The sequence below is a fragment of the Chiloscyllium plagiosum genome, chromosome 16 (assembly GCF_004010195.1).
Source record: "Chiloscyllium plagiosum isolate BGI_BamShark_2017 chromosome 16, ASM401019v2, whole genome shotgun sequence".
NCBI lineage: Eukaryota > Metazoa > Chordata > Chondrichthyes > Orectolobiformes > Hemiscylliidae > Chiloscyllium > Chiloscyllium plagiosum.
Window position 1 is genome coordinate 58,594,186 of NC_057725.1, and position 13,779 is coordinate 58,607,964.

Consider the following 13,779-nt stretch of genomic DNA (forward strand, 5'->3'; position numbering starts at 1 on the left):
GTGGGTGTGTGAGGGTGGGAGGGTGACAGTGGGTGTGTAAGGGTGTGAGGGTGGGAGGGTGACAGTGGGTGTGTGAGGGTGGGAGGGTGACAGTGATGAGCTGTTACACTCTCTTACTGATTAATGTAGCTGCGAACACTTCCTTTAGATTTATGAACCAATGGTTTGAAATAGTGCAAATGATGGTATACTTGGGGCTGTCACAGGAGGTTTGTTCTTTTTTCTTCCAATTTCCATTGTCTGATCAGCCTCGGTATTGCAGCCCCCTTTGGCCTGCTCGTTGCTATGGTTACAGGAGCCTGGGCCTTGCCTTCGATGCTAATGTGAAGGTATTCGGTGTTGTGTAGTTGAGCGTGTGACTGTATCTCTGCTGTGATGGAAACACCAGCGTTCACATCTCATTCCTGTTCCTTTCTCCTTCTCTGGACAGAGGCCAACTGTGGAATTTGGTCCCTCGGACCCGACCTGACACACATCATGATCAAACAGGAGCCAAACCCATTGCCAGAGCCCTGCCATGTCTCACCAGCGACACAGATATCAGCTCTCTCTGGGCAACACATGACCTCTGCTCCACCATCAAACACCACAGACGATCTGGTATGTCTGAAATTGGGAAGGGAGGGGGCCTCGTGATTCCTGTCTCACTCACAGGATCCCTGTTAAAAGACAGCCTTGTGATGACCACCTTCGACTAGGCCCGACATGTCTCCCTCTCAGCAAAGCTGCAATATCCTTAAGTCTCATCCTGTCACCTCATTCTATAAGATCCCTGCTCCATTATACAGTCTTCCCTTGACTTGTGCCTACGAGGGTCAGGTGTATTAAACAGTCGTAATGTTGGTCCCACTGTCGGGACAGGGCTGTCATACAGTCAGACCATCCGTCTCCACTTTGGAGTGGGTACACCCCCCCCCTCCCCTGTCCTATAGGTTCCCTACTCACGTTGGAAGAACACCACTCATCTCATTGGACACTAATCTGGGAGTGGGGGCTGAGCGTTGGCGCTGCTGTGTGGTCAGCAGCTCTCCACACAGCTTGACGTGCTGTGTTTGATGATGAACATTGATCTGCTGCACAGTAATGGGCCGTTCTCTGAGAACCCCTGGTCTGCTCCCCTCCACTGGGGGGGAGGGGGGGGGGAGGTCCAAGCGACCCCCTTGGGTGAAAGACGGGTCACTGGAAAGATCAGGTGCCGATGTCCTCAGTACGACAGCAGGGCGGCGAATCTGCCTGTCCCTTTGGGTCCTCAGGCAATGTTTTGGTGGCTGGCTAACCATAACAGATGGTTATAGGTTGGGAAATGTTGGTGTGCAAAGGGGTCCGTGTGAATAAAAGTGGACAGGCAAACACTGGAAGCAATTAGGAAGGAAAGTGGCTGATAGCAGTTGTTGCAAGAGGGCTTGATGTAGGGATATTATACAGAGCCTTGCTGAGTATTTTAGTCTCTATCTAAGAAAGGATATACTTGCCATTCAGAAAGTGCAGAGAACATTCGCTAAGCTGATACCAGGAATGGTGGGCCTTTCATATGAGGTGGGCTGTATTCCGTGGAGCTGAGAGGGTGACAGGGGATTTGATTGAAGTGAACAGTATTCTAACAGAGCAAGTCAGACTGGAGAATGGTTTCCCTGGCTGGGGAAGTCTAGATGAGGAGACGCAGTCTCAGGATGTGGGGTAGACCATTTAGAGCTGGGACGGAGAAAGGGTTCTTTGCTCCGAAGGTCGTGAGTCGAAGGAATTTCTCTACCGCAGACACTTCAAGAAAGAGGGAGATCCACTTCTCAATGTGAAAAGCTTCCAGGAGGATGTGGGAGAAAGCAAGAGGAGAGTGGGATAGAGGACCGGCCGTCAGCAGGTTTAAATGGCGGGGCAGGACCAGTGGGCCCAGCGGCCTCCTCCTGCTCCTAGTTACTGTGTTTAGAAGGGAAAAGGAAGGGACAGCAAAGCAGAAGCTAACGTTATCCGTGAGGTGGGGCTGATTAACTGGTTTTAATCCTCACCCCAGCACTTATTCTTTTCTTTACAGGCCCAGACTGAACCAAGCGCAGTGCCTCACATCAAAGTCGAACCCAAAGATCTCAATCAGTTCCTCAGTGTCCACACAGGTAGGGAGTGACAGCCTGGATGGCAACGAGGGATGGACACGAGATTCTGACTCGTCACTCAGATGGAAATGAGAGATCCCCCCCAACCCCCGCCACTATTTCGGAGGGGTTGGGGGATTGTGGGGGGCTAGGCCCACTCCTGGTCTGCCCACAGTGTGTCAGTAGGCTATCCTGAGAGCAGAGTGCAGCAGTGGCGGGTGTGACTAATCGTGCCAACCCCTTGCTTCCATCTACACATTGACCATATGAACCATATCTCTTAAGGCAGGCCTTCCCCACGGGGATGGGAAAGGCTGTGAGTTGGCGAGATGTCAGTCCGTCTGCAACGGGCTCCTGTTCTCTCTCACCCGTACTCCCCTCGCTCTCACGCTACTGCCCTCGCCCAAGGCATCACCACAGTTTCCAAACCTCCAAACAGGAATATGTTTGGGAAGCACTCCCTACGAAACCTCACCCTGACTCCAACATGTTGCAGATCCAGCTCTGAACTGCCCTCGGAGTCGGGAGTGGGGTGGGGTGGGGGAGGGGGGAGGTTGGCTACAGCACGAGGTATTGAATTCCCCAGCTTCGGAAAAATGGAGCACAAATTCTAATCCCTCCATCCGCCCCCTGAGCCCTGGAATCCTCGTTAACAACAATCTAATGATCAAACAAGTTCGGTGTGCCATCCGGGACAGTGCGCTGCCGTTAAATACACATCGCTGGGCAGAGCTGTAGAAGTCTCATAGCTGTTCTCAACCCCTGGTTAATCATTTACTGAAAGACTCACAGCCCATGTAAATGCCAGTGTTCTGTCCCTCAGTCTCTCCTCCTACTGGGTATTGATCGCTGTTTGTAACCACTTGGGTCCCGGCAGTGAATGCAAGGGCCTGAAAGGGTTAATACTCAGGAATGCCATAACCACTGCCCACGTCATACCAGACTGGCTGGGAGAACAGTTTAGGATCTCATCCTAAAAGTCCCTGTAATAACATCCATCAGATCAATTCAATTGTATCGAGACACATAGTGTTAGGGAGGGCCAATCAGCCCTTTGAGCCTGCTCCACCATTCAATATGGCTGACCATCTATTTCAGTCCCCTGTTCACCCCCAAACCCTTGGGAGTGCTACATCCCCAAAGAACTATATTCCAGCTCCTCCTTAAACACACTGCATGTTTCAGACCCTATGGTGGCGAATTCCACAGGCTCAGCACTCTAAAGGCATCTGGATGGGTATGTGAATAAGAAGGTTTGGAGGGATATGGGCCAAGTGCTGGCAAATGGGAGTAGATTAGGTTGGGATATCTGGTCAGCAAGGACGTGTTGGACCGAAGGGTCTGTTTCCATGCTGTTATAGCTCCATGACTCTCTGAGTGAAGGAATTTCTCCTCATCTCAGTCCTCATCGGCCTACCCTGTATTGTTAGCCCGTCTCCCCCGGTTCCACTGCACAATAAGCAAAGATAAGAGCTCCTTCTTATTAGAACTATTCAGGTCAAACCACCGTCAACAACATTAAGCCAAAGAGTTCCTACCCTGACAGGGGATGGGGACAGTGAGTCTGCCCTATGCTACGATGAAATTTGGTGAACATTGATCCTCCATTAGCTCCCACTCAGCAGCCAGCGAAGGCCTCAGGCCTCTGTACCTGAGCGTAGCTCCCAGGCAAGACTCAGTCTTTCACGGTGCCAAGTAACCCTGAGACCCCTGTGGGCTTTCCCACCCTCCCCAGTGCCTGGCTTTGGCTGAAGGTGAAGGGGCACATGGAGATGCTCTCGTCAGCTGGGATGGACCACACCAGGTCTGCACCTTCGCACGTTGCCCTGCAGTATGGCCTCCCAGTTGGAGTCTGGCGCTCGGGCCTCCCTAAGAGGTCAATCTGTTCTGGATTGTTCCCGGCAGTGACTGAGGAATTCAGCTCCATCCTGCCCCTGCTGAAAGAATACTACCGTGCAGATAGAAGTTGATAATGGGTGGCTCAGTGGTTAGCACTGCTGCCTCACAGCACCAGGGTCCCAGGTTTGATCCCAGCCTCGGGCGACTGTCTGCGTGGAGTTTGCACATTCTCCCCGTGTCTGCGTGGGTTTCCTCCCACAGTCCAAACGATGTGGAGGTTAGGTGGATCAGTCACGCTAAATTGCCTATATTGTCCAGGGGGTGTGTTGGCTCGCTGGGTTAGCCATGGGAAGTACAGGGGTTGGATGCTCTTTGGAGGGTCGGTGTGGACTCGATGGGTTGAATGGCCTCTTCCCACACTGCGGGGAAGAGAGCTGGGTGTTTCCCTTTCTGCTCGGTGCCACTTTGGAATGTGGAGCTGATATAAAATCCTGAACGTCACGAGGGACATGTCTTGTGGGATGGGAGTAGTTTTGTAGAAGGTGCGGGGGCGGGGGGACGCCTGGCAAAAAGCAGGGGCTTGACGCCACCCTTGTGCTTTCTGTCCCGGAGACTGGATTCCGCGCTCCCCATAGGAGCGTAAGAACTAGGAGCAGGAGAAGGCCATCTGGCCCGCTGAGCCTGCTCCATCATTCAATAAGATCATGGCTGATCTGTTCGTGGACTCAGCGCCACCCACCTGCCCTCTCACCATAAACTTTAATTCCTGTACTGTTCAAGCAATTAACTATCTTAGCTTTAAAATCATTTACTAAGAAGCCTCAACCACTTCACTGGGCAGGGTGGTCCATAGATGCACAACCTTCTGGGTGAAAAGTTCCTTCTCAATTCAGTCCTAAATCTGATCCCCCTCATTGAGGCTATTGTGCCAGTTTCAGCTCAACAGCCATTGGCTAGTTCATTCCCTAATTCACCAATCAGAATCCGCTTGCCAACCAATCGGATCACCCCTCTTATGTGTGAAAGCCTGTCCCGTCCCATTGGCATTCTTGCGAAGTGTCCTGACGAGGGGACCGATTGAAGGAGTTGATGGAAGGTGCGCTTCTGTCAGCACGTGGGGGTTACCCCCCCCCCACCCCCCCACCCCACCCCACCCCGCCGCCCGAGCGGTGACCTGTTTGGTTTGTCTCCCTGGTGTGACCTGACTTGCGTTTGTTCTGGTGTTTTCCCTCAGATATGGAGCTGCCACCAACACCCCCCAGCAGCCACAGCAGTGACAGCGATGGCTCCCAGAGTCCCCGGTCTCTCCCCCCGTCCAGCCCAGCACGACCACAGGCTCGGACGTCCAGTGCGATCTCATCGTCGCCCCTGCTCACCGCACCTCACGTACGTCTGCTGATTTAAAAACCATCGCGTGCGACTATGGGCTACCAATAGCCTGAGTGGGAAGCATCGCTGGGTGTTGGCGGGGGAGTGGGGGGGGGGAAGGAGCGCGAAAATGTCTCGGAGTGTTCACATGGGCACCGAAATCTGCAAACCCACCCCCCCCATACCCCCTCCTCCGAATCCCTCACACGTATTTTGCCAGTGTTGTTCTCTTCTGACCACCCCATCCCCCGTTAATTCCTGGTCTGTGGCTCGCCGGTGCCGTGGGAGATCCAACCCTGGGGAGGGGGTGGGAGGGGGTGGGGGGGGGAGGTGGGGAGGTGAAGAGAGGAAATGGCCATTCTCTCTGGCATCCTGACCAATGCATAACCCACGACCGACACTTGAAGCGTTATCCGATGCTGTCTGTGGGAGATCGCCGTGCACGATTTTCCACCACGCTCCCCATCCAAAATCCCCGCGGCAACAGCGCAGGAGGGGGAACTTTGCCGCCAACCGAGGCGCTAGAGAAATGCAGGACCCTGGGTCTCCATTCTAAACGCGGGAACCCACCCCGGGAGACCCGGACTGTGAGCCGAAGTGGAGGGGAGCGGGAATTGTATCAGCAGAGGGAATTATGTCAGGGCAGAGAGAGAAGTGGTACGTTGTTACGGGAATAATGGACCGAATGTCAGTAGAAGGCCTTGGGGGAGCCGGCAATGGTATTCATTGAACAGGCTGGCTCCACCAACCTACTCCCTGAGAAACAGCTCCCTTGCACCTTGCCCTGCTGTAGGCCTCACTAGCGTCTCGATGAGTCGGGTAATAGGTTCAACAGAGATTATAATGCTGGGGCCTATACAAATATTTATTCTTCAATAAATTGTCAATAACGGGTTCAGGTTGTCGTCCAACAGGTTTATTTGGGAGCACCACTCTTTCAGACAATCACCTGATGAAGCAGCTCTGAAAGCTAGTGCTTCCAAATAAACCTGTTGGACTATAACCTGGGGCTGTGTGCTTTTTAACTTCGTCCGCCCCAGTCCAACACCGGCTCTTCCACGTAATAACAGAATGTCACTTTGACCAATTGAAATTTGTTGTTTCGCTTTACAAATTCTCAAACGTGGCGTTCCCTCCCAAAGCCCTCTCCCTTCTCCCAGTGCAGACCTTGGCTGGGGCTCAGTGCTAAGGGTCACACCTGCCCCCTTTGTGGCTCAACTCAATGCCCGTTGTCCATGGGCGGGTCCTTGGCACTGACGACCGCACAGTCCGATCCCATTGCCACCCTCCCCCGGGTGTCCCCGTTTGGGGGCAGGTCCAAGTGCAGCAGGGGTCAGGGACTGACTGACCTCTACCTAAGCTGGGGTACTGAGGTCAACAGCAGCAAGGGCGTCACCACCCCACAGCCGAGGGTGGGGTGAGGAGGGGGGGTGTGGGGGGGATGGAGGCAGAAGTGTCTAGATCTCGGCCTGGTAACCAATGACCGCAGCTCGTCGGTTGATAAGGGTGACGCTCAATGTGACTGGGTGGGCACGGGCGAGGTGATCTATTAAAAACCGGTGGGACCAGGCGTCTGGTGAACTTTGGGCTCTCCTCTCTTGTCAGAAGCTCCAAGGGACTTCGGGCCCGCTGCTGCTAACCGAGGAGGAGAAGCGCACTCTGATCGCCGAGGGATACCCGATCCCCACCAAGCTGCCCCTCACAAAAGCCGAGGAGAAGGCCCTCAAACGGGTCCGGAGAAAAATCAAGAATAAGGTAACGGCTCGAACTCCCGGGGCGCCACAGACTGAGGTGGGGGGGGGGTGCGTTTTGGCCAATAGTGAAGCAGAGGGCCCGGTTAAACTGGTGCTAGGCCCCATCCCACGATCCACTGGGGGCAGGGAACGAGGCCTTGGGTGTGACACCACTAAGGGCAGTGTACAGCCAATGGGGTACATCAGGGCTGGGTGTCCCGAGCCCCTGAAGGAGTTACCCATTATTGCCACCGGACCTGTGTTACCGCACTGCGTGCCTCTTCATGGTTATCATCAGACACCCACGAGTGACACCATCTTGCTCCTTCCTGTTCTTCAGTCATGCAATATCCCCCGTTAAAGACCAATTGTTTTCCACACAATTGACCTCAACGATGCAGCAGTTAGCGCCAGGCATGACATTTCCTTTCGAAGGTTGACCCCTTAATTAAATTCCAGCCCGTAGCTGACTCCCGTCGAGCTCCAAAAACCATCTAATCCGGTTCGGTTAGATCCCGGCCTGTAACACATTCCCAGGTGTCTAGCCATTATCCTACTTATACATCATCCAAGCCCCTCAATTATATTCCAGCCTTGCGGTTCACTCCCAGATCTCTGTTATCCTGTTAACACACACCGCGCACTTTAATCCCAGTCTCTAACTCACATCCGTTATTCCGTGTGTAAACTCTCCGAACCCCCTTCGTCAGAACCCGGCTTGAAGCGATCCCGCCTTGTCTGGGGCAAGTCGGTGAACTAGTCAGTCACCGCGATGGTATGCCATTGTCTGCTTGCTGGAGGCTATCACTGTGACTCTGCCTGTCTCTGCTCAGATCTCTGCACAGGAGAGCCGCAGGAAGAAGAAGGAATACGTGGACAGTCTCGAGAAGAAGTAAGTAGCCAAGTCTCGAACACAACATGACTTTACAGCCCTCTGTCTAGATGTGAGTCAATGATTCCCTACAATGTGGAAACTGGCCATTCGGCCCAATAATTTCCACAGTGACCCTCCGAAGAGTGTCCCACCCAGACCCATTCCCCAACATTTACCCCTGACTAATGTACCTAACCTGCACATCCCTGAGCACTATGGGTAATTTAGCATGGCCAATCCACCCTAACCTGCATACCTTTGGACTGTGGGAGGAAACCGGAGCACTTGGTGGAAACCCACGCTGACACGGGGAGAATGTGCGAACTCCACACAGACAGTTGGCTGAGGCTGGAATGGAACCCGGATCCCAAACGCTGTGGGGCAGCAGTACTAACCACTAAGTCACCGTGCTTTCACGTGACTCCCTGTAAAGTTCGGGGCTGTCGATTTCCCAGTACTATATATGTTTTGACAACGGTGAGAAATAGGGGATATGCGATTACTTTGACAGAACTGGATGGGGGTCAAAAAGTGTGGTGCTGGAAAAGCACAGCAGGTCAGGCAGCATCCGAAGAGCAGGAGGATCGATGATTCGGGCATAAGCCCTTCATCAGGAATGTAACTTGTGGGGCAGGGGGGGAAGCTGAGTGAAAAATGGGAGGGTGTGGGGCTGGGGGGAGGTANNNNGGTGGGGATGATGGGTGATAGGTCGGAGAGGAGGGTGGAGCGGATGGATGGGAAGAGAAATGGACAGGTAGGTCACGTCAAGGGGGCGGTGCCGAGTAGGAGGGTTGGACCTGGGATAAGGTGGGGAGAGGGGAGATTTGGAAGCTGGTGAAGTCTATGTTTATTGTGTGTGTTTGAAGGGTCCCAAGGTGGAATATGAGGCGTTCTTCCTCCAGTTGGTGGTGGAGGAGGCCCATGACTTACATGTCCTTAACAGAGTGGGAGGGGGAGTTGGAGTGTTCAGCCACAGGGAGGTGGGATTGGTGGGTGCGGGTGACCCAGAGATGTTCACTGAAACATTCTGCAAGAACTGGATGGGGGTATGGAGTCAGGTTTTCTGACATGCCAACACAGGGCACATGGGGTGGCTCAGTGGTTAGCACTGCTGCCTGACAGCACCAGGGTCCCAGGTTCGATTCCAGGACCTCGGGTGACTGTCTGTGTGAAGTTTGGACATTCTCCCCGTGTCTGCGTGGGTTTCCTACAGGTGCTCCAACTGTCCAAAAAGGTGCAGGTTAGGGTGAATTGGCCATGCTAAATTGCCTGTAGTGTAGAGTGTAGACTAAGTGTAGAGTAGGAAAATGGATCTGGATGGTTTACTCTTCGGAGGGTTGGTGTAGACTTGTTGGGCTGACTGTACCGCCTGTTTTGACTGTACCTCCTGTTTTGACTGTACCGCCTGTTTTGACTGTACCGCCTGTTTTGACTGTACCTCTTGTTTTGACTGTACCTCTTGTTTTGACTGTACCTCCTGTTTTGACTGTACCGCCTGTTTTGAATGTACCTCCTGTTTTGACTGTACCTCCTGTTTTGACTGTACCTCCTGTTTTGACTATACCACCTGTTTTGACTGTACTTCCTGTTTTGACTGTACCGCCTGTTTTGACTGTACCTCCTGTTTTGACTGTACTGCCTGTTTTGACTGTACCTCCTGTTTTGACTGTACCTCCTGTTTTGACTGTACCTCCTGTTTTGACTGTACCTCCTGTTTTGACTGTACCTCCTGTTTTGACTGTACCTCCTGTTTTGACTGTACCTCCTGTTTTGACTGTACCTCCTGTTTTGACTGTACCTCCTGTTTTGACTGTACCTCCTGTTTTGACTGTACCTCCTGTTTTGACTGTACCTCCTGTTTTGACTGTACCTCCTGTTTTGACTGTACCTCCTGTTTTGACTACCTCCTGTTTTGATGGTACCTCCTGTTTTGACTGTACCGCCTGTTTTGACTGTACCTCCTGTTTTGACTGTACCTCTTGTTTTGACTGTACCTCCTGTTTTGACTGTACCTCCTGTTTTGAATGTACCTCTTGTTTTGACTGTACCTCCTGTTTTGCTTTCGACAGAGTGGAGACTTACACTTCGGAGAATAATGAGCTCTGGAAGAAGGTGGAGACTCTGGAGAATGTCAATCGGTAAGCGAGTTGTGTCCCGGTCCTTCCCCTCCTCAGGGGAGGGGAGACCCCCCCTCACCCCCACTCCTCAAGGAGCACTCCCCTCTTTGACCAGGCTCTGGGACACGGCTCCTCCTGCGGCCTTTGCAATGTCACCAACTGTCTGGCGACACGGGCTGTTACAGGTGCTAAATCAATGCGAGTGGTTTGCCAGGCGCGCCGCTGACTATACCAAACTCTGAGCCATTTAACCTCCCAACCCCCTCCCGTTCTGTCCTGGAAACCCACCCCCACAGCTAAGGCTGGACTCCAGTCTGCTCCCAGACTCCTCTTGCTGTCCCTCTCCCGCAGCACCCTGTCCTGCCCAGTAGGGGTGCAGGAACACCCTCCCCCCCAGTTGTTCAACCCAACCCCCTTCCCCACATGTTACAGCCATACGTCCCATACCCCTGTACCCCAAAACACCCTCTCCATCTCTCTCACAGGACTCCTCTGAGCCAAGTGCTGACCAGAGGGGAAGGGTAAAAGGGAGAGCTGCACTTATATATCACCTGTCACAACCTCTGGCAGGCAGTTGGCGCCAAGTGAGATCCCATGAAGAAAGCTAAAATGGTGGGCAGGCAGTGATGTTCAGTGAGAGTTAGTAATTATTCCTCTGTCAGGTTTCAAGTGAACCGTGGTGGGTGTGAGAGAGGGAAGACAGCAATTAAAAGGTTATTCATCACGTGTCACTCTTGGGATCTTGCTGTGCACTGACCTCTGCTGTGCTTGCCGGCGCTACAACACTTTCTCTGTTGGCCGTCAAGCGCGTTGGGATGTTTAAAGGTGTGAAAGGTGATATGAAGGTTAAAGCCACCCCCTCCATGCCCTACCTTCCGCACTCACTCCCTCCCCTCACCAGCGCTCAGCAGCAGCAGTGTGTACCATCCATAGAGAGGCACCGCAGGAATTCACCTTCCAAACCCACCACCACTTCCATCTTGGGTCAGGGGAGCAGATACGTGGGAATACCATCCCCCCCTGCAAGTTCCCGTCCAATCCACACACCCCCACCCTCCTGACTTGGAAACCTATCGCCGCGTCGATAGTTCCTTATCCTGGATCTCCGTCTCTAACAGCATCGTCGGCTCAAGTGGGGTTAGCCCACCAGTGGGCTGAAGGGCCTCCTCTCCACTTGGTGATTCCACCAAAGCAGCTCACCGCCGCCATCTTCAGGGCAATAAATGCAGCACCGGCCAGCGGTGCTCACACCCTGTGAATTAACGCAAAGAAACGTCGTCTCTTCCCTGCGCTTTGACCAAAAAAAAACAAATGCAACCTGTTGACCTCCTCCCAGAACAGCAGGAAAGCTCGAAACCTCCGACCCCTGCGCTTCACAGACGCGACCGTTGTCCGAGGGATGGGTGGTCCAGTTAGGGTGACAGTCCGAGGGCTGTTTCACCTCATCAGTACGACTCCTCTCCTCCCCCCCCACCGGCTGCAAATTGTGGGGGTCGCAAAGGTTTGGTTAGCACCGAACAAATCCCCCCCCCCCCCCCCCCACTGCAATGCCACTGACCCCCTTTACTTCACCAGGCGATGCTGGGTAATTGCTGAATGTGGACAGCAGCACCCTCTGCTGGAAACGCTACTCAACAGCCTTTCGTCACTGGAACAAACGCAGGTTTTTAAATAACATTCAGAGTGCGTTCACCCTTCTTCCATCGGCGTGGCGGTGAACCTTGGTTGCAGCCTGCTGCGGTTGGGTGCAGGATGCTCCTGTGGAGAGATCCAGTGGGTGCAGAGACAGTGAAGGGGACCCAGGTCAGGGGGGGGCTACGTGACTTGGACAATTTGCCATTGTCCCCAAATCCACCGCTGCCACACTCCAAACCAGCCTCTGCGTCAGGAAATCTCTGCAAATGGAGTCTTTTTTAAAAATCTCTCTCCTCTCAGTTTAATGTGCCCCCTGGTCTTGAGATGCCCCATCCCCGGGAAAAGGCAGCTGTCATCTGTTCTGTCTGTATCCCTCATTATTTGATAAACCTCTAGCGGGTCGCCCCTCACCCTCCTACACCCCCAGTGAAATAAAAAAACTCCCAGCCTTTCTTTAATAACTCAAGCCTTGCATACCCGGCAACATCCTGGGTAATCTCTCCGGAACCCTTGTGGGGTGTCTGCTGCCTGGAGGTGGTGGAGGTCACGGGCTTTGAGGGTGTTGTCGAGAGGATTTGGGCTGTGCTAGGGGCAGGGGGTCTGGGTGTTTAATCTGGTGGCTACCGCTGGGAAACTGCCAGTAATTAATCTCTTTTAAGGGAGGTCAGGGCAGGGAGTAGCAACATTGCTGGTTAAACCGCTGACCCCTGACCTGTAATCACAAACTTCTTTCAGTAAAGAGGGGGCATTAAAAGCAATTACTCCTGGTCAGACAGCTCAGTCAAGACCAGTCTTTAGTCGTGTCTCCAGCTTCACATGGTATTGTATCATTTTCTCGTCACTAAAGTCTGTCGCATGTTGGTTTACTCTGAAACGAGGCAAAAAAGTTAGAAAATCCGCCCCCCCCCCCTTTTAGTTTGACCAGATTAGCCAAGTCCCGTTTGACTTCCAGTCTTGTCTGTGTTACACAGGACAGGACAGGATCGGGAGAGAGAATAAAACTGATGTGACCTGGGAAAAATCTGGACCATTCTTCCATGGAATGTGGATTTGCCCATCTCAAATTGGCCCCGTGTTCCATTCAGTTACAAAGTCAATCACATCTGGAATCACACACAGGCCGGAGCCGGGTAAAGTTTCTTTCCCGAAATAAAAACCAATGAACCAGATGGGATTTTATCCTCCAAAATTCACTCAACAACCAAGGGATTTGAACTCACCCCCTCAGAACGTTAGGCCGGCCTGCGACCTCCCACTGTGCCACCATCGCCCCCCCCCCTGGCTGCGCCGGCTGGTAAAATACTCTGATGATGAAGCCCACCTCTTGCTCTTTCAGGACCCTGTTGCAGCAGCTGCAGAAACTGCAGGCGCTGGTGGCTGGCAAGGTGCCACGTCCCTGCCGGGTGGCATCAACACAGACAGGAACCTGCCTGATGGTAAGATCCAAGCCCCGAGTGTGTGATCTCCCCCAGCCCGGGGTGGGGGCACGGGCACGGGCATGGGGGGGGAGTGGGGTGCTGCTGAGTGTGAGCACCCCTCTCTGGTGTATCAGCAGAGATCGCGGATTGCCAACTGTATCCCACCCACCCCCTGCTGTCACAGTGTACCAATGCAGGACAGTTAACACAGAACCAACAAAGAGGCTGCATGTCTATTATAGAGTCACAGAGACGTACAGCATGGAAACAGACCCTTCGGTCCAACCCGTCCATGCCGACCAGATATCCCAACCCAATCTAGTTCCACCTGCCAGCACCCGGCCTATATCTCTCCAAACCCTTCCTGTTCATATAACCATTCAAATGCCTCTTAAATGTTGCAATTGTACCAGCCTCCACCACATCCTCTGGCAGCTCATTCCATACCCATACCACCCTCTGTGTGCAAACGTTGCCCCTTAGGTCTCTTTTATATCTTTCCCCTTTAACCCAAACCTATGCCCTCTAGTTCTGGACCCCTCGACCCCAGGGAAAAGACTTTGTCTATTTATCCTATCCATGCCCCTCATAATTTTGTAAATCTCTATAAGGTCACCCCTCAGCCTCTGATGCTCCAGGGAAAACAGCCCCAGCCTGTTCAGCCTCTCCCTGTAGCTCAGATCCTCCAACCCTGGCAACATCCTTGTA

The 13,779-nt window shown here is 53.1% G+C and overlaps 1 protein-coding gene across 2 annotated transcripts in view; it reads left to right on the forward strand.

The window, feature by feature from the left end:
- The window catches only part of creb3l1 (cAMP responsive element binding protein 3-like 1), a 118,146-nt gene that overhangs the window by 97,247 nt on the left and 7,120 nt on the right, over window positions 1-13,779 (forward strand). For both annotated transcript variants that reach the window (XM_043706199.1, XM_043706200.1), the window contains 7 exons: window positions 431-600; window positions 2,030-2,108; window positions 5,161-5,312; window positions 6,900-7,049; window positions 7,861-7,919; window positions 9,971-10,039; window positions 12,990-13,089. In XM_043706199.1, the coding sequence (XP_043562134.1) occupies window positions 431-600; window positions 2,030-2,108; window positions 5,161-5,312; window positions 6,900-7,049; window positions 7,861-7,919; window positions 9,971-10,039; window positions 12,990-13,089 (779 nt within the window). The remainder of the gene's footprint in view (window positions 1-430; window positions 601-2,029; window positions 2,109-5,160; window positions 5,313-6,899; window positions 7,050-7,860; window positions 7,920-9,970; window positions 10,040-12,989; window positions 13,090-13,779) is intronic.